At 42.9% G+C, this 25503-nt stretch overlaps 1 protein-coding gene across 2 annotated transcripts in view; it reads right to left on the bottom strand.

Moving 5' to 3' along the window:
- Nucleotides 1-574: 574 nt before the first annotated feature.
- Nucleotides 575-25503, bottom strand: part of PSMD11 (proteasome 26S subunit, non-ATPase 11) — a 39732-nt gene continuing 14803 nt past the window's right edge. The window contains exons 4-14 of one of the 2 annotated variants that reach the window (XM_012449255.3): nt 20805-20876; nt 20354-20411; nt 15339-15533; nt 10723-10867; nt 9404-9464; nt 6551-6613; nt 4539-4664; nt 4015-4050; nt 3704-3755; nt 3255-3397; nt 575-3133 (exon numbers count right to left, since the gene is read on the bottom strand). In XM_012449255.3, the coding sequence (XP_012304678.1) occupies nt 3255-3397; nt 3704-3755; nt 4015-4050; nt 4539-4664; nt 6551-6613; nt 9404-9464; nt 10723-10867; nt 15339-15533; nt 20354-20411; nt 20805-20876 (951 nt within the window). In that variant the 3' untranslated portion in view covers nt 575-3133. Of the gene's footprint in view, nt 3398-3703; nt 3756-4014; nt 4051-4538; nt 4665-6550; nt 6614-9403; nt 9465-10722; nt 10868-15338; nt 15534-20353; nt 20412-20804; nt 20877-25503 lie in introns of both variants that reach the window. The other variant, XM_064367693.1, reaches the window with a different exon arrangement.

The raw sequence follows: 25503 nt of genomic DNA, 5'->3' as shown, positions 1-25503 counted from the left end.
CTACTTGTTAGCTGCCCTGCTGGTCCAGCCTGCTCGTGTACTGCCGAAGAGTCCATTCTTCCTGTATGCCCCACTTCCCATAGCATCCCGAGGAAGGGGGGCCAAGGCTGGGACCAGCTACAGCTTCCAGGAAGGGTTCCAAATAAAGCAGGCCTGAACTCTGACTCCCGAGGAAGTCTGCTTTGTTCTTTCGGGGATCACAGAGCAGCATCTAGTGGCCCTTCTGGGCAGCACAGATTACATAACTAGCACACAGCAGGGGACCACAGCCTCTGCTCCCAACACCATAGAGTCTCATTAACACACAAGAAAGTCCTGGCACCAAGAAGGCTGGAGCCCAGAAGGGAGGTGAGGGAGCAGAGCACATACCAGCCCACGGGCCAGCCCACCCTCCCAGCTGTGCCTGGACTCAGCTCATGAGAGGCCTGGGAGAGGAAGCAGTGGCACAAATGCTGGTCCTGGAGGTCTAAAGCTGCGCTGTCTAAGAGAAAGATAATGTGAGCCACAGATACAAGCCACATAGGTAACTTTATATCTTCTAGCAGCCATATTACACAAGTAAAAGGGAAACAAATGAATTTTAATAACATATTTTATTTAACTCAATACCCAAAATATTTCAACACATATATAAAAAAGTTATTGACATATTTTACACTCCTTTTCTTTTGTTATCATACTAAGCCTTCAAAGTCTGGTTTGTGTTTACACTTGCAGTGTATCACAGCTCGGACCAGCCGTATTGCAAGGGCCTGACAGCTGTAAGTGGCTAGCGGCTACATATTGGACAGCACAGATCTAAAGGGCATCATCTGACCAAGACCCACAAAGGGAACCAAGAAAAGGGCTGCTACCCTGAGCTCCTCAGGACTGCCCTAAGTTTGGGAAACCGTCTCCCCTCTGCTCCAGATCTAGATCTCTTTGCAGTACTTTTTAAAAGTCCTTTATAGAAGCAAAATTGTCTGGAAGTGAAATACAGAGACACAATACAAAAACAGACAATGGCTGAACTGCTCAGACTATGGAGGATTTAGGAGGTCCCCCACTGGTCCCAGAGCCCCCCAGGGTGTGAGGCAATATGAAAATCGCTGCCTTTGAAGATTCCAAAAGGAAACGAAACAACTGAATGTCAGGACTCTCCAGATACTTGCACATCTATTACTTTTTCAGCCTCACATCACGATCACCTGCCAAGGAAGCAGCATCCTCACTGAGTAGAAGAGAAAGTAGGCTCAGGGGATCTACTGCCCAAACCTACATGTGCTCACTGGACCACGCTGCCCTGGAAAAACAGACACCTGAATTCATTTCCAAATTCAGAACTCACACACCAATTTCTTGCCCCAAAAGCCTCCAAATTTGGACCCCAAATTTAGCTTAAGGATTCCCATTATACAAATGAGATAACAGCTTTGGCCAGACAAGAGCTAGACTACTGTGAGGCTACACAGAGCTGTCTGGGCTTGCCTGGAAGCCCTCCAGCACTCAAGAAAAGACACCTTTTGAAAAAAAAATTATTTTTATTGGAACTCATCTGAACATCAGATATACCTGGTGTTGGTTAGCAAGAACCGTTTGTACATTTGATATTGATGGTGCCAAAACCAAACAGTGACTGGACATAATGGGGAGAGATGTTGAGAACAAAAACCTGATTTTGGAGAGGAAAATAAAAGCCAGTCAGATTCAGCGAGGATGCAAAACCTGGTACAACAAAATCCTTTTACAAAATATAAATTTATTATGAAAACCTGGAAGGATAATCCAAGGAAGGTAAAGAAAGAGAAAAGGAGGCCAGCAGGAAGGAGGCAGGAAGAGGGGGAGAGGAAAAGAGAAAAAACACAAACAGGAGATGACAGAAGATAATACAGTTCAGCACAACAGAGGTGCAGAAGCTCACCTACCCAAATGGCATTAACACCTCGCTGTGTAATCTTGTCAGAAAACAAAGCATGCTGACATACAGTGCTCTACTTCCCATCCACTCGAGTTCTAAGAGGTAAATAAAGAAGCTCCCTGGGAAGGGGACATGAGGTTGCTCAAAAACCCAACAAAGAAAATTAAAAGAAAGAAAGAAAGAAAAAACCACACCCCACAGTCTCATTTCCGATGTTCACTGTTTAAAAAAGGAATAAATCCGTCTGAAAGCAGGAGAGGAGGAGTGGGAGAGGGAGAGAAGCTCATGGATTTCCGACAGCCTGACTCCTCTGGAGGGGAGAGGAGGAAGGCAGAGAGACGTGATGGTCTCCTGGTTGAGAGGGGAAAGAGAAGGGAGAGAGAGCAAAGAAGACAGGAGAGGAGAGGAACACAGAGAAGAGAGGAGCAAGTAAAACTGATGACTAATCTAGTTTACTGTGTGAAAAAATAAAAAGCCACATGCACAGCAGGCCCCTTGGGGGCTAAGGGCCCACACTGCTCCCCATGTGGCCGTGGCAGACACTAGCTCCTGGCCTCATCCCCATTCCTTCACAGGTCAGAGTGGAGCTGTGCAGGCGCTGCTGCTGTTGCTGCTGCAGTGGTGGTGGTGGTGGTGGTGGTGGTGGTGGCAGCGGCAGGACCTTCAGCTACTCTGCTGGAGCCAATGTAGGGGAGGGAAAGGTGGACAGGCCGTATGGCAGGGGAAAGAACACCAAAACACCTCATTTCAAATAAAAAAGAAAATAGCAGTCTATACACAGTTGTTTGTTTTGGTTCAGTACAAACAGAATAAAAAGTCATTGCTTTTGATGGTCAGCAAACACCCAATTCTGAGGAGGAGGAGAGGTGACGCCCAGCAGGTGGATTAGGACCCCCCAGTGGTTGGCAGGGTGCCTGGCTTTGCGGCCCTCTCCCAGGAGGCAGAGAGCACAGCTTTAGGTAGTGTAAGCCTTTTTCCTTTTATTTAGAATAATCTTTTTTTTTTTTCTTTTTCTTTTTTTTTTTAAGCAATTTCCCCACTCCCAAGTTGGGCCAGTAAAGATTACATGAAAACTGGCACACCTATTGGCTGGAGTACAGATGCACCAAATGAGGATTTAAAAACTTTCCGAGCGAAAAGTAGAACAAAAAGAAAAAAGAAATCTCCTAGCATTTTCCCCCAAGGTTTCACTCTCCCGCCACACACACTCTCCAAAGGACCGCTACAGATCCAACTCTGCAAGAGAAGACAGAGCAGGGTCAATCAGGAAGCCATGAGGACACCAGGAGGAGGTTTTCAGTCTCGACACGCAGAAGACAGAGCTGCCCAGCCCTGGGGTCCTGAAGCCAGCACTCACCTATGTCAGTTTCTTGGCTTTGTTGTAAAGGGAATCCACTACTTTACTCATGTTCTGAATTGTTTCCAGAGCAGCTTCATAAGTTTTATCTACTGGGGGTTCATCAAAAATAATCAGGACACCCTCCCCCTGGTCCAAAATCCCTGCAGGAAACACAAGGGTAACCCAGGTAAAAGATGAGGTTAGACACAAAAGCATTTGTGAAGCAGCCCAATCCCTACTTGACCCACTTTCTCCAGAAAAGAAAAGCAATAGAATTCATCTCCCTATTCCATGTACACATGCTTATCACACATTCTCATCACAGAGAAGAGGGGCCAGGATCCCAGGGTGAACCATCAGGGGAAACAAACAGAACATCTTCTTTGAAAATAAACTTCTTCAACCATCTCTTCACCACCACCACCACCACCACCACCAGCCCCCTTGCCTGTGTGACTGTTACTCACCATGAAATTTCTTGTCAAGAATCATCTGTGATAATTTCCTTTCCACGTCGGCCTAAAATCAAAGCACATGATTAAAGGGACCAGTATCCACTAGTCAGAGATCACCTTGACGCAAAAGCTTTGTTGGAGGGGTCTTAGGCCAAATGGACTGAAAATAAAATAGCAACAATGCAACTCTCACTCTAGCCCACACTGCCCATTCCCCACTGAGAAGCTGGGGAGCTTTCCAATGAGGCCAATCAGGTGCATGTGCCGCCCCTCCTCACCACCCCTTCCCATTCCTCCCCCCAGATGGCCTTAAGACTCCTTACCTTGGAAAGTTTGATGAGACTAGATATGTGTTCTATCTAAAAGGAAAGGCAAAGAGACACCAACACTGAAAGTTTTACTTTTGCCTCCAATAAGAAAAGGGAGGGAATAGGGGAGAACTGCTATTATTTCTCAAAATTCTAATGTTGTCTCTGTACGACAATACCCTCCATAGCTGTGCTTAAGTCTCCTGTGCTCTGCCCATCTGCCTGCCCTTCACTGCTACACACAATAAACAGATTCCTGTCCCACACCCAAATATAAAAAACATGTACCACACATACGGTGACTAAACGTGAGGAGGAAATGGCTCAGAACACGTACAGGGGCAATCTCACATGCCTCTACCCACAGCATCTCTCTCCTCGATTCTTGTTCATTCTATCAACAGAGGCCCAAACTCCTGGTGGCTTCCTGACCACCAGGCACACTCCTAGAAGTGAGTTCCCATTCTGTACATGTGTGGAAGGGATGTGTCTACAGTGAGAATGCCTGGTCAGAAATGGAGTCCCCAGAGGGTTCTCACCTGTACTCTGGAAAAAGGCTCAATAACTCGGATCAGATTTTGTTCCAGTAAGTTATCATACAACTTGGCCAAGTGTGTGCTGATGATTGGGTCATCCCGGAGCTCTGCCCGGTAATCTGTCAGAGCCTGGCAAAAGAACCAGTCACAGAGATTGGCACAGAAAATCACTTGAAAGTCATGCTACTTCCTAGCTTCCTAGGTAGTCTGGTGGCCCTTATAGCTACATGGTTGAATGAAGTTAGGGGACATATGGGGAGATGCATGATAGAAAGCAGAAGAAAAGGAATGTCAAGAACTAAAAGGTCAACTTGGCATGGTAGTGTGCGCCTGGAGTCCAAGAAGTCAAGTCCAGCCTGGGCAAAATAGAGAGCCTCCATCTCTAAAAATTATTAATTTTGTAAAATGCTATTTTATGATAGTCTTAAAAGAAAAAAAAATACAAAATAGAACTAAAAGGTGGAGTCATGCTAGGCACTATCTTTCTGTCTGCAAGCTTCAGGTCAACAGCTCAAACCATGTAAGCCCCAAGAGCAACTCAGTTCATGAACCAAATTAACTACACAAGCATTTCTCAGAATGTATTCTACAAAACAAATAGGGTCTCCATTGCCAGGGAAAAAGATTATTGAAGTTAAACAACAGGAAGTGCTGAATTCTACAACTAGCTCTTGGGAGTTCTATGAAGACCATCAGTATACTATGGCTCTGCAATTACTCAGCAAAATTAGGTGTTTTAATTATTATTAGCCCTAGTATTTTATTTAGCCCTAGGATTTCCTGAGTATCTAATCACAGAATCCTTCTTCCATGGAACTACTTGGAATAAAAATGTTCCATCAAACATCCCAAACATTGGGATAAAATGATCTAGACCATTTACTCATGTGTGTGATTTACTTGGGAGACCATCAGTAATGGTCTCAACATCCCAGCCTCATTTCAGCTGTGCTTCAAGGTGTTAAGGGAAGCAGGCAAATCACGCCAAGTAAGAGGCAACAACAAGAACTGACAAGAGCCCTCCAGGAAAATGGTGAATCTTAAGGACAGTCAAAGTCACATGGTCTAGTCTCCATCCACACTAAGTTTTTCTTTCTGAATCTAGGTTTTGCTTTTTGTTTTTTTGAGATGGAGTCTCACTCTGTCGCCCAGCCTGGAGTGCAATGGCGTGATCTCAGCTCACTGCAATTTCTGCTCCCTGGATTCAAGCAATCCTCCTGCCTCAGCCTCCTGAGTAGCTAGGATTACAAGTGCGCGCCATCACGCCTAGCTAATTTTTGTATTTTTAGTAGAGATGGGGTTTCACCATGTTAGTCAGGCTGGTCTCGAACTCCTGACCTTGTGATCTACCCACCTCGGCCTCCCAAAGTGCTGGGATTCCAGGCATGAGCCATCACACCCGGCTGGTTTTGTTACTAAGTTGGTCCTTAGACTAAGAGGAGAGAGGTTCAGAAAAGAATATACAATTCTCAACCTAATGTCCAGACAGGCTTTTCTCTGGGGTTAAAGAAAGCCTAGAACATCATCCTGATGACGTTTCTTTGGGTCCAGGTACGCACTCTTTTGTCCAGAGGAGCAGCAGACCTGGCATTTCTGGAGCTGAAGGAATACCTACAACTCTGCCATGTGGAACAAGCACTAGGCCTAGAGTCAAACTCTCACACTATGCTGTGTGATTCTGGATGTCCTCCTGAATCCCAGTTCCCTTAATCACAAAATGAAGATATTAGATAGGTGTGTTGTGAAAAATCAAAGTGAAAAAAGGACAGAAAGAACTTTTGAAACAGAAAGGTATTATGTATAAATAATATATAATTTATATCAACTCAACAAGTTTCATTGTACAAAAAAGTGCTTAACTATTTCCTGGTTTTAACACTGTCCTAGATGAAGTATACATGGAATCACTTTGCAACTTCTTGTGAAACTATAATTATTTTTTAAAGTATGTTTTGACGTACTTAAACATCCCTCTCTTCTACCCACATTCCCTACGAACCCAGTATCATGCTCACCTTTTCAAAATCTGCCAGTGATCTGTTCTTGCTAGCCTGAGCCACGCATTTTAATGCTTCTGTCTGGGAATAGAGAGACAAATCATGAAAGTGATCTATGCTGCACACTAACATTCACCCAAGTCTCATAAGCAGTATGCTGCGTCAATACAACTTTTGCTATAAGGAAGAACCCGCCCCACTATCATTCTTCAGAGACCTGGGAAGAAGAGCTGGAAGTACTGAATACCACTATATCCCTATCTATTTCACTTTGAAACATGAAATCACTTAAGAATACTGGGAAACAGAAGTTTTCCAAACAGACCGACCCTAATACAGTATTCTCTAGAGATGACAAGCTAAAAGGAAAAATGACAAGAGAACTGTGATTTCCTCTCCCTTCCCCCAAGACTCGTTATTATCACAGCCACCCAAACTTCTTCCTGTCCTTAGGCCCTATTATATATGTGCTTTATCAAGATTCATTCTGCTAGGTTTGGTACAAAGCACTGAACAAGGTCTACCTCATTAAGGCTGAGGCATCAAGGTGGGGCGTGGTGGCTCACACCTGTAATCCTACCACTTTGGGAGACCGAAGTGAGTGGATCACCTGAGGTCAGGAGTTCAAGACCAGCCTGGCCATCATGGTGAAACCCCCTCTCTACTTAGCCGGGCTTGGTGGCAGGCACCTGTAATCCCAGCTACTTGGGAGGCTGAGGCAGGAGAACTGCTTGTACCCAGGAGGCAGAGGTTGCAGTGAGCCGAGATCATGCGACTGCGCTCCAGCCTGAGTGACAGAAGGAGACTCTGTCTCAAAAAAAGGAAAGAAAAAAAAGGGTTGGGGTATCAAAATTGAGGCATTAACATATTACACCAAATGTTAAGACCCCACAGAGTGATGAAGGTATAATTAATAGTCGAGAACAACTTCTAACCTGGTTAGAAAAGGCACCTGACCAAGCCATCAAGTCTCCACTCAGCAAAAAATATGCAACACTCATCTTTCTGGAAGATCAGCCCAAATCCTGCTTAAAAGCTAACATCAGGGTGGAAGTGTCTGAGAGAAGCTGCTCTTGTATCAGCCTACATACTTAAACAAGGACGGTGTGTCTTTTTTTTTTTGCTTTTTTTCCTGGTTAGCGTTCTCTGATGAGGTTGCAGGTGTGTCTTATACAGTAGACTAAAGGGTGCAAGGCATTAGTGTAGTTTGTCTCTAGCATTTGTCCTATAGACAGAAAAATGTGTCCAAATGAGAAAAACCTGGAAAATAGAGCCAATAACCCTAGTTCACAGTCTAGCTCCACCACTGATTAGCTACCTGACCTTGTCTTGGACACCTGATGTCTCTGAGCCAGTCTCCTCAACTCTAATTATAGTGAGAGTACTGCATCTTTTTTTTTTTGAGACTGAATCTCACTCTGTTGCTCAGCTTAGAGTGCAGTGGCACTATCTTGGATCACTGCAACCTCCACCTCCCAGTTTTAAATGATTCTCCTGCCTCAGCCTCCTGAGTAGCTGGGATTACAGGCACCCACTACCACACCCAGCTAATTTCTTTATTTTTAATCCAGACAGGGTTTTGCCACGTTGGCCAGGGTGCTCTCAAACTCCTGACCTCAAGTGATCCACCCACCTAAGCCTTGCAAAGTGCTAAGATTACAGGCATGAGCCACCATGCCTGGTCCCTAATTGGCTTTTTATCAGCAAAAGTTTCAGGTCAGCTCCTGGTTTTGACCTCAAGAGTGCTAGTTATTACTATAGTGGAAAATGCATGGCCAGGTACGGTGGCTCACACCTACAATCCAATCCCAGCACTATTGGCGGCTAAGGCGGGCAGATCACTTGAGGTCAAGAGTTTGAGACCAGCCTGGCCAACATGGCAAAACCCCGTATCTACTAAAAATACAAAAAATTAGCTGGGCATGGTGGCGGATGCCTGTAATCCCAGCTACTCAGGAGGCTGAGGCAGGAGAATCACTTCTAACTCGGAGGAGGAAGTTGCAGTAAGCTGAGATCACCACGTCATTGCACTCCAACCTGGATGAAAAGAAAAAGACTCCATCTCAAAAAAAAAAAGAAAAGAGCCAATTAAGGCCACTTATAGAGAAGGAAGAAATCATCTGTGTGGCCATTCCTCCAGAGATATAGTGAGATTATGTAGACAGCCGATTAGTCTGTGTTTAGAGACAATGGCAGTTGAAATCCAGAAAGAATACTTTTACTTTACTAGTGATAAGCAAAATACAAAGAGGAGACAGTCCAGACATCCGAGACATCACCTTTGCATAGATCATAACTGTCTGCTCTCAGAAGTCACACTCAGAGCTACTTGGGCATTAAGGTAACAGACAAAAAAGAACTCTTTTCCACCACACCTAAAATTCAAAGCATGAGTAGAAAGGTACTGCTCTGAGAAGCACAAAAGTAAATCTCAAAACCTAGTTTCTGCACCAAGCAATCAGACCTCCCTAAAGTACATATGCACCAGGCCTTACCAGGCTCCTGACCTGGAGAATCTAAGATTTCATACTCTGCATAAGTTAAATTCACAAGTCAGACTCGTGGTAGATAAATCTTCTGGTGAAAGCCAAATGCAAACTAACTCACTGCAAATGCTACAGTTAGTTCCCTAAGTCCCTCAAACCACCTGATGCCCATAAGAGCATCAAACACTGACTTTCCAGGCCAAGAATTTAACAGTCTAGGAAACACATTGAATGGGCTTAAGGGAAGGAAGTGGGTGGGGGAGAAGGAAGAGAGCAGTATGAAGACCCGAAGAGCACTGTTTTCATGTTTTATAGCCATGTTTTCATAACTATAAAAACATGCTGGTCTCAGAGTGAGCAGAACTGCAATCAAGGTAGTCCCTACCTGCCTCCCTGCATACCGAAGTGCAAGCTTCCCGCTCACCAAAGCCTGGACATCTTCTGGGCTAGAAAAAAAGATATACTTGGTCAATTGCTACAGGATGTTATGCTTCTAAAGGTAGGTTTAGGCAAATCTCTTTTTAACAGAATTCCATTGTAATAAAGACTGCCCACACAGATAATCAGCCCAACCCTAAACCCATATGCACATCACATTGCAAAAGTTAGGTTTTCTCCACTCTGGACCAAATCTCAGCCTGAAAAGCAGAAAAACTCCAATGTTGGCCAGGCTCGGTGGTTCATGCCTATAATCCCAGCACTTTGGGAGGCTGAGGCAGGTGGATCATGAGATCAGGAGTTCGAGACCAGCCTGACCAACATGGTGAAACCCTGTCTCTACTAAAAATACAAAAATTAGCCAGGTGTGGTGGTGTGCACCTGTAATCCCAGCTACTCAGAAGGCTGAGGCAGGAGAATTGCTTGAACCCGGGAGGCAGAGGTTGCAGTGAGCCAAGATCATACCACTGTACTCCAACCTGGGAAACAGAGTGAGACTCTGTCTCAAGAAAAAAAAAAAGAAAGAAAAACTCCAATGTTAGAAAACTGAACTGAACCTATCAAAAGCAGAACTATAAGTTTAAGTCAAATCCCAGTGTAACAGGTTTTATTAAAACATAGCCCCTATGTAATCCAAAGATCAAAAAAAAAGAGTTCTTAGTTAATACTTCATTTATTCACCAAAAAACTGAATAATTCTATAGACTTCTTTATAAGAAGGTCTGTCATACTTTTGTTGTCCACTTTTTTTTTTCTTTTTTAAGACGGTGTCTCACCATGTTGGTCAGGCTGGTCTTGAACTCCCGACCTCAGGTGATCCGCCCGCCTTGGCCTCCAAAGTGCCTGGATTACAGGCGTGAGCCACCACACCCAGCCCCTGTTGTCCACTTTTTCAAACCTCTCCTTAACCCTTCCTTCCTCATTCTGGGTGGCTCAGTTGGCTGATACTGGCCGATCTATAAGCTATTTCCTGACCCTCTGTCCTGTGCTCTACACCTATGAGGACAGAATATTTAAACAATGAGCAGAATTCTCCAACAAGAGCTGGGAAGATTTCTAAAATGTATTCCTGATTCTGAAAGACTAGTAAGTGAAAGTTTTCTGGAACACCTTTGATCCTCCTGCTCTACCTGAGCCAGCCCTAGAGGCTGCAGCTGCTGCTGTTTCTGTAACTGGCCACACTCCCTGCTCAGGCCATCTCTGCCATGACAGACAAACTTGTTGAAGGATCTGAGTTCTTGTATTCCAGAGTTAAGGTGCACCTACGTGTTGAGCATGATTTTGCACAGCAACATGTACTTCAGAGATGTGATGGCCTTGGGGCTGTCAATGGAGTCATAACCCTCAAATGCCTCATAGAAGTACGAGTACGCAGTTTTCCAGTCCTTCTCTTCTGCTGCATGGATAATACCTGGGCATTGAAAAGAAAGGAATAAGAACCATATAAAATAATAGAGCCATAAAAGATCAGAGCTGGGAGACACCTTAGAAATCTCCCTGGCCGGGCACAGTGGTTCACACCTGCAATCCCAGCACTTTGGGAGGCTGAGACAGGAGGATCACAGGAGCCTAAGAGTTCAAGATGAGCCTGAGTAACATAGTAAGACCCCATCTCTTTTAAAAAAAAAGGCCAGGTGCGGTGGCTCACTCCTGTAATCCCAACACTTTTGAGAGGCCAAGACAAGAGGATAACTTGAGCCCAGAAGTTTGAGCCTAAGTAACATAGTGAGACCTTGTCTCTTTTTTTTTTTTTTTGAGACAGAGTCTCGCTCTGGAGTGCAGTGGCATGATAGCTCCCGCAACCTCCACCTCCTGGATTCAAGCAATTTTCCTGCCTCAGCCTCCTGAGTAGCTGACATTATGGGCACCCACCAGCACACTCAGCTAATTTTTTGTATTTTTAGTAGAGACAAGTTTCACCATGTTTGCCAGGCTAGTTCTGAACTCCTGACCTCAAGTGATCCACTTGTCTCAGCCTCCCAAAGTGCTAGGATTTCAGGTGTGAGTTACTGTGCCTGTCCAGCCTTGTCTGTTAAAAAAAAAAAAAAATGGCCAGGCTCGGTGGCTCACGCTGGTAATCCCAGCACTTTGGGAGGCTGAGGCAAGTGGATAACCTGAGGTCAAAAGTTTAAGACAAGCCTGACCAATATGGTGAAACCCCGTCTTTATTAAAAAAAAAAAAAAAAACTGTCCAGGCACAGTGGCTCACGCCTGTAATCCCAATACTTTGAGAGGCCGAGGCAGGAGGATCATCTGAGGTTAGGATTTCGAGACCAGCCTGGCCAACATGATAAACATGGTAAAACCCCATCTCTATTAAAAATACAAAACCAGCCGGATGTGGTGGCGGGTACCTGTAATCCCAGCTACTCAGGAGGCTGAGGCAGGAGAATCGCTTGAACCCGGGAGGTGGAGATTGCAGTGAGCCGAGATCATACCACTACACTCCAAACTGGGTGACAGAGTGAGATTCCATCTCAAAAAAAAAAAAAAAAAAAAAAAGAGGCCAGGCACAATGCCTTACGTCTGTAATCCCAACACTTTGGGTGGCCAAGGCAGTCAGAACACTTAAGGTCAGGAGTTCGAGACCAGCCTGGTCCACATAGCAAAACCCCCTATCTACTAAAAATATAAAAATTAGCCGGGTTTGGTGGCACATGCCTGTAATCCCAGCTACTCAGGTGACTGAGGCAGGAGAATCGCTTCAGTCCGGGAGATGGAGGTTGCAGTGAGTCAAGATCACATCACTGCACTCCAGCCTAGGCGACAGATTGAGACATTGTCTCAAAAAAAAAAAAAAAAAAAAAAATCTACCCCAACTCCATTAATTTACTGATGAGGTCAGGAAAGGATAAAGAACCAGCCCTGCCAGGCACAGTGGTTCACATTTGTAATCTCAACACCTTGGGAGGCCAAGGCAGGCGGATCACCTGAAGCTAGGAGTTCAAGACCACAACCAGGGCAAAATGGTGAAACTCCATCACTACAAAAAATTAGCCAGGTGCGGTGGTGCATGTCTGTAGTCTCAGCCACTTACTTGTGAGGCTGAGGTAGGAGGGTCACCTGAGCCTGGGAGGTTGAGGCTACAGTGAGCTGTGATAGTGAAAATGCACTCCAGCATGGGTGAAAAAGTGAGAGCACCTCCAAAAAAGAATAAAAAGAAAGAACCTGCCCAAAGTTGTCATTGCCAGCTATGTGAGGGCTGAGATTAGAAGATGAGATTCCAGGTCTCTGACCTCCCAGCTCAATGTCATATTGCCATATTGCCAAATATAAATTCCCAAAGGAGTTAGAGACTTAAAAGGGACCTGAAAACACATACTGTACCATCTTTCTCCCATGCTTCTCACCACCATTCCAGTCCTGCTATCTTTTGGAGCCAAAGGAAAAGGCCATGTTTACCCTCCATGACATCACATTCGCAGGGCAGGGAGTTGGCTCAAATATCTCTAGACGGCCTGAATGACCTGTTTTAATAATACTAACTACTTTAAGATAGCTTTTCTAAGCTTGACAGTTTTATATTTATGCAGCTTTCATGGCGGGGAGAGGGAATCCAACATCTTATATTTTCATTTCAAGTATTTGTCATTTATGGATGTGCTTTCACCTAAATGCACTCAGTGTACAGCTCTCACATAATGCCAAATCCATGAACTTAACTACACATAGCTAAGCAGTATTTCTTCAGACTGATATACCCTAGTTGTCCTAACCAATCCTCTACTGCTTAGAAGTTGAGTTGCTCCCAATGAGCTTAACTTTGATTGCACCTGCTATTAATGCCAACCTATGCTATCACTTGGGTTAACATAAAAATTAGTTCTTTCCAAGCTTGGGAGGCATCTAAACCCTAAAATTCTGTATTTGTGTATATTAGCTCTAACTCTGCCCCAGCCCTTTAAGAAGTTACAGACCTCAGCCCCATTCGTTTACCACAAGTACTTCCCAACATCTTTCACATCAAGATACATGTAGAAAGTATTTAGCATACCAGAGTCAAAGGATGACACTGCTGACACACAATCCCAAGAACTCAATGTCAGCTGGAACCTTCTGACTTCACCATTTATTGAGTGATAGGTTCTTTCAGCCTACCCAAAAAACCTCCCACCTTGGGTCTATGGGAATCAGATCTTTTTCTACTACTGTTAAGTATAGAGGCCTCAAGGAATATCTACTCTTCTCTGTAGCCAAGGAAAGCCCCTTCAACAACCCAGCAAACTATTAATGCTGCTAAACTAAATGAGACACATCTCCATTTTTCCACATTTCCCAGTATAGAGGGAGAACAGGCCAGACTCAAAAATAAGTATGGAAAAAAAAAAAAAAAGATAAAATAAGGCCCAAGAACTGGTATACTGCTTTGCCAAACACATTAGTTAACAGGGGCCGTATCAGCACTCTGAGTGTCATGGCGGGCATATGAAGTTTGTTGCTGAAAACAAAAACAGGCAGGCGCAGTGGCTCACGCCTGTAATCCCAGCACTTTGAGAGGCCAAGATGGGCGGATCACCTGAGGTCAGAAGTTCAAGACCAGCCTGGACAACATAGTGAAACCCTGTCTCTATTAAAATACAAAAATTAGCTGGGCATGATGGCAAGTGCCTGTAATCCAAGCTACTCAGGAGGCTCAAACAGGAGAATTGCTTAAACCGGGGAGAAGGTGGTTGCAGTGAGCTGAGTTCGCGTGACTGCACTCCAGCCTGGGCAGCTAAGCAAGACTCTGTCTCAAAAAAAAAAAAAAAAAAAAAAAAAACCAGAAAACAGAAACAAAAGGTGGGCATGGTGGCTCATACCTATTAATCCCAGCACTTTGAGAGGCCAAGATGGGAAGACTGCTTGAGCCCAGACCAGTCTGGGCAACATGGTGAAAACTCATCCCTACAAAATATACAATATACAAAAAGTTAGCTTGTCATCCTCCTATAGTCCCAGCTACTCAGGAGACTGAGGTGGGAGGATCACTTGAGCCTGGGAAGCTGAGGCTGTGGTAAGCTGTGATTGCACCACTGTGCTATGACCTAGGCAACAGAGTGAGACCCTGTCTCAAAAAAAAGGCAAAAACTAAAACCAAAAACTAGAGACTCTCACTCATTCAACACAAACATTAATGAAGGTCTATCATGTGCCAATTATTACCATTTTACAGATGAGCTAAACATAAATTAAGTAACTTGCCCAAAGTCACATACCTAGAAAGCAGCAGAACAAAATGTCAACCTGGGAAAGCCTGATCCTAGATCACTACATCCCTGACAAACAAGTTGAGTAGGCATTATCTTTTACAGATGAGAGGTAACACAAGCACTTAAACTAGTCCTTGGCCTCCAATTCCAACATTCCTTCAACACTGATGCCTCCAGTAAAAAAAACTAAACACAAAAGAAAGTATTCCACCTGCCAATTCATGGCTTCCTAGCCCCACATTCACACACTCCATCAGAAACTATATACCATACTCAGCTGAAACTGGGTTATCATTCCTCAGTCCTGATTTGAGGCCCTTTGTCAAAGTCAACCAATTTTACAAAGATTTCCAAGAGTCAACAGACTTAGGGTAAGCCTAAATGAAAATGCTACTATTCTGAGTAAGTGGCTAAGAGGAAAGTTAAGGGAGTCTTCTAAGTGCGACCTCTCTAGAGTTTGGTTCTAACAGTCAGATTGCCTGGTCAAGCAGTGATAAGTATGTTCTTAATACCTTTTAGGCAGTTAACAGGAGGGGAGCAGCTAGTTAGAACAGTAGCTTTCTAAGTGGTTCTCTGAAGAAGCTAGAGCCAAATCAGTCAGTTTTATTCTCCAGCCCCAACCCCCATTCCTTCTACCTATAAGGTAAGATGAGCTTTAAGAAAACACATCCCAGGAATAGCTACATCTGTTACCTGACTGCATGTCCAAGGTGGCCTGCAATTTAGGGGGGCAGTAGATGGCATTTGCTGTGGTTCGAGCAGAGGTTAAGGCAGCTCGGGCTTTCGGCAGGTTGCTCAGGGCATGGTACGTTTTGCTTTCTAAAAGCTGTACTTCCACCAAAAGGGCTTTGTCATCCATCTTTTTCAACTCCCGCAGCAGTTGAGAACCTGAAGAAGGAAAAGATATATTCTCCTTTACTGGCCATCAGCTTAATATCTAAATACTGTAACATCTCACTCCCCACCCAAATAACACTCAGGATTAAAAAAAAAAACTGCCTGAAACTCAAAAAACATTACTTCTAGAACCCATGCAATAATTAAATTTTCCACTAATATGCTATCTTCCAAGAGAAAAACACATCTCTGAAATTTTCTGCTTCCTAAGGACAATATTAGAGCCATGAGTCCTATGAGCTTACTCTTAAGATTTAAAAACAGTGGGAATCCCTACCTATAAAATGCTAAATCTAGTTAACCAGTTCAGAAAGGCACTTGATCTCACGTCTCTTCTTCTCCAGCAATCACAAGGCTATATAAGAACCCCAGGCACCCAGGTTCATGGAGGAAGTAGAGTTCTGGATATACCAACGTTCTCCAAATACACCTTCTTCCCTGACTCCCCCATCTCAAACTAGAATATCAAATTCAAACAGACTTACACCATATACATAAATTGACTCAAAATGGATCAAAGATCTAAGTTTAAGAGCAAAACCTATAAAACCTCTAGAAGAAAACAGAAATAAATCCCTGTAGCTTTGGATTTGGCAATGGTTTCTTAGACATAACACCAAAAGCATAAGCAACAATAACAAAAAACAGGTAACAGAACTTCATCAAAATTAAAACGTACTTCAAAGGACACCATCAAGAAAGTGAAAAAACAACCCACAGAACAAAAGAAAAAAAATTGCAAAATCATGTATCTAGTAAGAGACTTGTATCCAGAATAAAAAACAAACCTTAAATGCCCATCAACAGCAGACTGGATAAAGAAAATTCGGTACATACACACCATAGAATACCATGCAGCCATAAGAAAGAACGACATCATGTCCTCTGCAGGAACATGAATGGAGCTGGAGGCCATTATCCTTAGCAAACTAAAGCAGGAACAGAAAACCAAATACTGCATGCTCTCACTTATAAGTGGGAGCTAAATGATGAGAATACATAAACACGTAGAGGGGAACACCACACACTAGGGCCTCTCGGAGGGTGGGAGGAGGGAGAGGATCAAGAAAAATAACTAATGGGTACTAGGCTTAACACCTGGGTGACAAAATAATCTGAACAACAAACTCCATGACACAAGTTTACCTATATAACAAACCTGCACATGTACCCCTGAAGTAAAAATAAACTGAAAAAAAAAAAGAACTTCAGAATAAAAAGATAAAAACAGAGGGTATGGTGATACACGCCTGTAGTCCTAGCTACTCAGGAGACTGAGGCAGAAGGATCGCTGGAGCCCAGAACTGCCAGGCTGCAGTGAGCTACAATTGCATCACTGTACTCCATCCAGCCTGGGTGACAAAGACCCTGTTTCTAAAAAATAAAAACACAAATAACTCAATTAAAAAATAAGCAAAGGGGCTGGTCCAAGTGCACTGGTGTTTACAACTAATTGATCACAACCAGTTACAGATTTCTTTGTTCCTTCTCCACTCCCACTGCTTCATTTGACTAGCCTTAAAAAAATTTTAAAAATTACAAATTAAAAATAAAATAAGCAAAGGATATGAATATATATCCAAAGACACATATACAAAGAAGGCCAGGCACAGTTGCTCAAGCCTGTAATCCCAGAACTTTGGAAGACCAAGGTGGGCGCATCACCTGAGACTGGGAGTTCAACACCAGCCTGGCTAACATGGTGAAACCTTGTCTCTACTAAAAATACAAAAATTAGCTGGGCATGGTGGTGCATGCCTAAAATCTCAGCTACTTGGGAGGCTGAGACAGGAGAATCACTTGAACCTGGGAGGTGGAGGTTGCAGTGAGCTGATATCATGCCACTGTACTCCAGCCTGGGAGACAAAGCAAGGCTGTCTCAAGAAGAAAAAAAAAAAGGGCCAGGCACAGTAGCTCACGCCTGTAATCCCAGCACTTTGGAAGGCCAAGTTGGGCAGATCATGAGGTCAAGAGTTCAAGACCAGCCTGGCCAACATGGTGAAACTCTATCTCTACTAAGAATGCAAAAATTAGCCAGGCATGGTGGCGCATGCCTGTAATCCCAGCTACTCGGGAGGCTAAGGCAGGAGAATCACTGGAACCTAGGAGGCAGAAGCTGCAGTGAGCTGAATCATGCCCCTGCACTTCAGCCTGGGCGACAGAATAAGAAGTTGCCTCAAAAAAATAAAATAAAATAAAGAAAAAAAAAAGAAAATATGCTCAATATCATCATTAGGGAAATGCAAAACAAAAACATAATGAAGTACTACTTAGAATGGCTAAACTAAAAAAGATAGTAACAAGTGTTGATGAAGATATGGAAAAACTAGAAGCCCCATACGATGTTAAAAAGAATGTAAAATGGTGCAGCCACTTTGGAAAACAGCTTAGCAGCTCCTCAAAAAGTTAATCAGTTACCATATGACACAGTAATTCCACTTCTAGGTATATACGCGGAAGAAGAACATGTCCACATAAAACCTGTTTATAGCAGTATTCATAAGAGCTAAAATGTGGAAACAACCCAAATGTCCATCAACTGATGAATGGATAAACATGTGATATATCCTTACAATGGACTATTATTCAGCAATAAAAAGGAATGAAGTACTGACACATGCTACGACATAAACCCTGAAAACACAATGCCATGTAAAAGAAGCGAATCACAGAAAAACAAATACTGTATTATTTCATTTATAAGAAATACCCAGAATAGACAAATCTACAAAGATACAGACACCTTTGTGATTGCCCAGGGCTGCTAATGGATAGGAAGTTTCTTTCTGGGGTGATAAACATCTGAGGCTAGGCACGATGGCTCACACCTGTAATCCCAGCACTTTAGGAGGCCAAGGCAGGCAGATCATTTGAGGTCAGGAGTTCGAGGCCAGTCTGACCAACATGGTGAAACCCCATCTCTACTAAAAAATAGAAAAACTAGCCGGGCATGGTAGCAGGCACCTGTAATCTCAGCTACTCAGGCAGCTGAGGCAGGAGAATAGCTCGAACCCAGGAGGCAGAGATTGCAGTGAGTCAATGTCGTACCACTGCACTCCAGCCTGGACAACAGAGCAAGACTCCCTCTCAAAGAAAAAAAAAAAAGTTCTGAAATTTTTTTCTTTTTTTAGAGAGAGTCTTGCTCTGTTGCCCAGGCTGGAGTGCAGTGCCACAATCTTGGCTCACTGCAACCTCCACCTCCTGGGTTCAAATGATTCTTCTGCCTCAGCCTCCCAAGTAAATGGGATTACAGATGCACACCACCATGTCCCGCTAATTTTTTGTATCTTTACTAGAGACGGCATTTCACCATGTTGCCCAGGCTGGTCTCGAACTCCTGAGTTCAGGCAATCCGCCCATCTTGGTCTTCCAAAGTGCTGGGATTACAGGCGTGAGCCACCACACCCAGCTGAAAATGTTCTGAAATTTAAGCAGTGGTGATGATTGTACAACTTAGTGATTATACTAAAAATCACTGAATTATACACTTGAAAGTGAATTTTATGGTAAGTGAACTGTATCTTATTAAAGTTATTTTTTAAATGCTACTATTTGAACCATATGAAAGTGCCATTTTTGCAGTCCAAAAACGGAATATTGGAAACTTTTCAACCTACGATCATAAAAGACATGTTCTTTTGTTTGGAAAAAAATAGTCCAGATCTACCCATTCATAAAAAGCAAGCAGCAGCCAGACATGGTATTTCACACCTGTAATCCCAACACTTTGGGAGGCCAAGGTGAGCAGATCACCTGAGATCAGGAGTTCAAGACCAGCCTGGCCAACATGCTGAAATTCCATCTCTACTAAAAATACAAAAATTAGCCAGGCATGGTGGCACATGCTTGTAGTCCCATCTACTCGGGAGGCTAAGGCAGGAGGAGAATCGCTTGAACCTGAGAGGCAGAGGTTACAGTGAGCTGAGATCGCAATGCTGCACTCCAGCCTGGGCAACAGAGTGAGACTCCTCCCAAAAAAAAAAAAAAAAACCCAAGCAGGGAAGATTTCAAGGTGTTTAAAGGCCACACAGGACACACAGGAGAAAGCTTTCAGTTGGCCACTCCAGCTTCCAAATACATTTGTACCCAATTAATTTCTTGATTTTTAAAATAGATTTGTAAGTACATAAACAGATATAGTAAATATGACAGCAAGCCAAACATCTGCAATTTAAAAACCTAAATCTTAAATTTAACAGAGTACTATATGCAAAATATATACACATTTTTTTAAATTTCAGTTATTAAAATGAAATTGGGCCGGGCGCGGTGGCTCAAGCCTGTAATCCCAGCACTTTGGGAGGCCGAGGCGGGTAGATCACAAGGTCAAGAGATCGAGACCATCCTGGTCAACATGGTGAAACCCCGTCTCTACTAAAAATACAAAAAATTAGCTGGGCACGGTGGCACGTGCCTGTAATCCCAGATACTCCGGAGGCTGAGGCAGGAGAATTGCCTGAAACCAGGAGACGGAGGTTGCGGTGAGCCGAGATCACGCCATTGCACTCCAGCCTGGGTAGCAAGAGTGAAACTCCGTCTCAAAAAGAGAAAGAAAGAAATTGATCTTACTGCTCTAAATTCAAGTAAACTTAAAACTACCCTTTTGTCCTCTAAATTTGTCAGATTAACTCTAACTAGTTTTTTAAACTTTCAAATGACATTTTCCCATGACAAATCCAGATCTATAAGCTACCTTAAATCCTTCTTAGAAGTAGAATATAAATTATTAACAGGTAATTAATAAGAGTAGCCAGGTGGTTTAGAATACATTCATTTAGTTAGCTGAGATGACTTATTATCAGCTTACTTACCCAAATGCAATGCTTCCTGGTACCTCTTGGTATCAAAGTACAAAGACACCAGTCTTGCCTAGGAAAGAGAAAAGGCAATGATTGAAGGGGGGCAAAAAAAAGCCACAGAAAGAAATCAAAGATTGACAGTCACAGAACTGTTACTGTTAAATATGCAATTTCTGACGATAACATCAAATTCAGCGTAAGAGAAGCTCTAGACAAGTATTGTCTCCTATTATGGCCAGCAAATGACTGTTAACTTTACCATATTGTTACTTATTACTCTGAGCCAAGTAGCAAATCTGTCTCAAAACTTCAATCAGGGCAATTCTCATAAGTGGGACTATTATCAATAATCTTTCAGTATCTAGGTAATTACAAAGTTGCTGAAGATACTTTTGATAAGGATGGTAATTCACCCTCTGTCTCATGCTTAGAGACCTGAAATCAGTACTAATGTAAAACATACCTCCAAAGCTTGGCGTAAGAAAGTTCTTTTCTCTGATTTGGCCCATTCGATGCACTCTAAACACAGCTCGACCTGCAATAAGGAGAGACAGTACATGCAATATTATGTCCTCAAATTCTTCCCACAAACCATGCTCTGGAGAACAGCTTAAATTCCCTCCTTACATATTATCCATGTTGCTCTATTTAGTGTCTGATCCACAGTAGCTCAATGTGTAATGGATACTCCTCTTCTGCCTACCCAAGAGACCAAGAACTTCCAAACAACATATATAGATTTCCAGAATCTGATTTCTATGAAATGAACGTAGATTTCTATAACATATTAGGAATTTTTAAAGCACAGATTTCTCCCAAGCTAGAAATAGTAATGGTAATGTATAGCACACAGGTAACAAAGGGGAGAAATTTTCATCTTAAGCACTAATGCCTCAATCCTAGTAGTTGCTTTTAAGACTCAAAAGGTCCAGCTGGCTCTTTCCCTTTCAGATTCTAAGCAATGCAACTAATCAATTCATCACCACTCTTAAAGCAAATAGATACAGTAACTTAGCTTGTATTAAAGGAAATAAAGGCTGGTCTGAAGGTAGTGAGTAATCTCAACTGGTCACAGTTACAGATCAAGCTCCCTATCTACTCTCTCCCCACTTCTCACTACTGCACTTCAACTAGTCGTAAAAAAAAATTTTTTAATTAAAAAAAAAAAAAGAGGCCGGGTATGGTGGCTCACGCCTGTAATCCAAGCACCTTGGAGGCCAAGGCGGGTGGATCACCTGAGGTTGGGAGTTCAAGACCAGCCTGACCAACATGGTGAAACCCCGTCTTAAAAAAAAAAAAAAAAAAGAAAGAAAGAAATTAGAATTAGCCTAACACTTAAAAGTGCTTTTAAGCTTTATTTAAAGGCACTCTGAACCCCTAGTCTTATCTGTCACCTAAGCAGTGAGGTAAGGTGCAAAGTAACTGATTTAAAGCAGCACTCAATGCTAGACAGTCTAGCACACCATCAGGTATCCCTGACATGCTAGCTTTGACAGAGTAAATATTAAGTACTACAGATCTTCTATCACTTCTGTTATTGAAGGTTTTATATTAAGGTTGCTAATCAGAGCATAAGATCAAAAGAAATGAAATGAGAAACTGAGCTTTCTAGAGAACTAATTGCTAAAACAGGTTTTTATATACATCCAAAGTTCTCTTAAGTAATGCTGGCCAGGCGTGGTGGCTCATGCCTGTAATACCAGCACTCTGGGAGGCCCAGGCCAGCGGATCATCTGAGGTCAGGAGTTCAAGACCAGCCTGACCAATATGGAGAAACCCCGTCTCTAACAAAAATATAAAAAATTAGCTGGGTGTGTGGCGCATGCCTTTAATCCCAGCTACTCAGGAGGCCAAGGTAAGAGAATCGCTTGAACCCAGGAGAGGCAGAGGTTGTGGTGAGCCGAGATCATGCCATTGTACTCCAGCCTGGGCAACAAGAGGGAAACACCATCTAAAAAAAAAAATGCTTTAAGAAGGAAAAACTTCAGGGACATAATCCAAATTGACAGGCTCTTCTGCTTTTAGATTATAAATTCTAGCTCTGTAAATAAATTAACAGATAACACACGGTATTCAGAGGATTCACCAGGAAGAGAACCAACAAAATCTTTACAACTCCTCACTGGAGCCCCCTGGTGGCTACCCAATCTCAACTCTAAACTCAACTGACCTCATAAAAATTCTCTAAATATAAGACAGAACCAAAAACTAAAATAAAAGCAAGCTTTATCACAATTGCAGAGTTTTGAGTTATATTCTGAAAGGCTAAATTCAAAGTAAGATTTCTAATATAAATGGAACTGAAAATATTTCACTGAATAGTCTTAGCAAAGGAAATATAAGTGTTTAGTTAGTTCTACATGATTTGGAAGGGTAAGAAATGCACCCCCGTTTTACCCAGGGAGTTTTTTCAAAGGACACAAAAATAAATACCTGAGACTTAGAAATATTCCCCTGTAAGTTATATTTCAATAAATCATTTACCACCCCTACCTACCAAAAAAAAGAATGCCTGGGCTGTTGATTCAGTAGTCTAGAACAGAGCGCAGTCACTTAAAGTATATCTCTAATTAAGAAACAATGAATTATATTCCTACAATTCACCTGCCTCCATTTCCCTGATAGTCCAGATATTAAGTGATTCACCTAAGGTGGACTGACAGGCAACACTACACAGGTAACATTAGAGGATTCGTCAATAAGAGAACCAACAAAACCTTTGTAACTCCTCATTAAAGCCCCTGGTAGCTACCGAATCTCCAATTCTAAACTCAACTGACCTCTTAAAAATTCTGTAAAAACAAGACAGAACCACCAGCCTGGCCAATATGGTGAAACCCCGTCTGTACTAAAAATACAAAAATTAAACAGGCATGGTGGTGCACGCCTATAGTCCCAGCTATTTGGGAGGCTGAGGCAGGAGAATCGCTTGAACCCAGGAGGCAGAGGTTGTAGTGAGCTGAGATCTCACTAATGACTCCAGCCTGGGCGACAGAGCGAGACTCAGTCCTCAACAAAAATAAATAAATGAATAAGAACCAAAAACTAAAATAAAAGCAAGCTATATCACAATTGTATGAGATGAATTCACCTAAGAACTACTAATCAGTTAATATCTGGACTATCGTATGTACCAGCTGCTGGGACCAGAACTTGTGCCTAACTCCAGCACTCTTTCTATCTTAACCCAGCCCTAAGTTAAGGTCATCACAGATGTTTCTCCTACAGCAAGCATTTTTTTTTTTTTTTTACATGAACTGGGTATCTTTTCTCTTTCTTTCTTTTTTTTTTTTTGAGATGAAGTCTCTCACTCTTGCACCCAGGCTAGGGTGCAATGACGCAATCTCTGGTCACTACAACCTCTGCCTCCCAAGTTCAAGCACTTCTCCTGCTCAGCCTCCTGAGTAGCTTGGATTACAGGCGCCCACCACCATGCTAAGCTAACTTCTGTATTTTAGTAGAGATGGGGTTTGACCATGTTGGTCAGGCTGGTCTCAAACTGCTGACCTCAAGTGACCTGCCGACCTCAGCCTCCCAAACTGTTGGGATTACAGGCGTGAGCCACCATGCCCAGATGGATACCTTTATCAATAATAAAGAACTGTAATTGGTGAAACCAGAACCTCAGTTCTAAGGAAAACTTTAAAAAGCACTGCCCTTGCTACTCAGCTATTTTGTTTTGTTTGAGAGGCTCTGTGCTTTGTTAATGCCAACAATGACTGATATAAAGGGGATAAGAATATAAAAGAAGTCCATGCTTCTGGAGGAAGGCTCTTACTTGAGTACGAAAACCTGATGTGGTCAAAATTAGATATTTAAGCTTTAAATCAGTACTTAACCATGAAAAAAAAATTATTAACCAAATTCCTATGGGGAGAAAACAATATTCCAAGTCTGAAATCCTGTAGCACAAACCCATTTTTTCCATTGAAACTTGTTTGATAGCATGATTTGTGATGTAACGTTTCTTAAAATGTGCTATTGTGTTTCAGTTGCGTAGACTACACCAAAAAAGTTGCCCACAGGCTATTCCCTAGAGATCCCTGGAAGATAAGGTTAATTCTGGAAGTTTAGTTCACTATTTGGCAAGAGTCTGGTTCAGTCTTCCTTCCCTCCTCTTCACTTTACTTTTCTACTCCCTAGCCCTTGACAACTACCCCATCTTCACTCTCTCACTCCCCTACTCACATGCCCTCACTTTCTAGGCTTCAAACCTTACATTCAAATGAACAGATCATAACCTGAATCATACTAACTTTGGGGACAGCAAGCTGAAGATGGTTCTATAGATTTATCTGTCTTATAGTTAGTCCTCAAATAGAAAAAAAAAACAAGGAAAATCCCCTCCCTCATACACTCAGTACCAAACTCCTTAACACAAAATTCTAGCTATCTTAACAGTGTTCTTAAACGTCTTATTTTGCCAGGCACAGTGGCTGACACCTGTAATCAAGGCACTTTGGGAGGCTGAGGCAAGCAGATCGCTTGAGGCCAGGAGTTTGAGACCACTCTGGACAACATACCAAGACCCTATCTCTACAAAAATTTTGTTAATTAGCCAGGTGTAGTGGTGCACATCTGTATTCCCAGCAACTTGGGAGGCTGAGGCAGGAAGATTGTTTGAGCCCAGAAGTTCAAGGTTACAGTGAACTATGATCGCACCTGCACTCCAGCATGGGCAGCAGACCAAGATCCCCATTTAGAATAAATAAATAAAATTTCCTATTTTGACTCAGGCCTCAATACTACTAGGAGAGCCATCCACCTAAGACTTGTTTGTCTATTCTTTCCCAACACCCAATCCAAGAATTTTAAAAGAACTAAGAATAAGGCCAGGTGCAGTGGCTCACACACACCTGTAATCCCGGCACTTTGGGAGGCCGAGACAGGTGGATCACTTGAGGTCAGGAGTTCGCGACCACCCTGGCCAATATGGCAAAACCCCATCTCTACTAAAAATACAAAAATTAGCTGGGTGTGGTGGCACACACCTATAATCCCAGCTACTCAGGAGGCTGAGGCAGGAGAATCGCTTGAACCCAGGAGGTGGAGGTTGTAGTGAGCCAAGATCACACCACTGCACTTCAGGATGGGAGACACAGACTCCATCTCAAAAAGAAAAAAGAACTAAGAACAAAAATTATATCCTATTTCTCCAAGTC

This window comes from Aotus nancymaae, unplaced genomic scaffold, assembly GCF_030222135.1.
Source record: "Aotus nancymaae isolate 86718 unplaced genomic scaffold, 86718_ANA_hifiasm-v0.15.2.pri h1tg000072l, whole genome shotgun sequence".
In the NCBI taxonomy this organism is placed as follows: domain Eukaryota; kingdom Metazoa; phylum Chordata; class Mammalia; order Primates; family Aotidae; genus Aotus; species Aotus nancymaae.
This window is presented reverse-complemented; position numbering and strand designations above follow the sequence as displayed.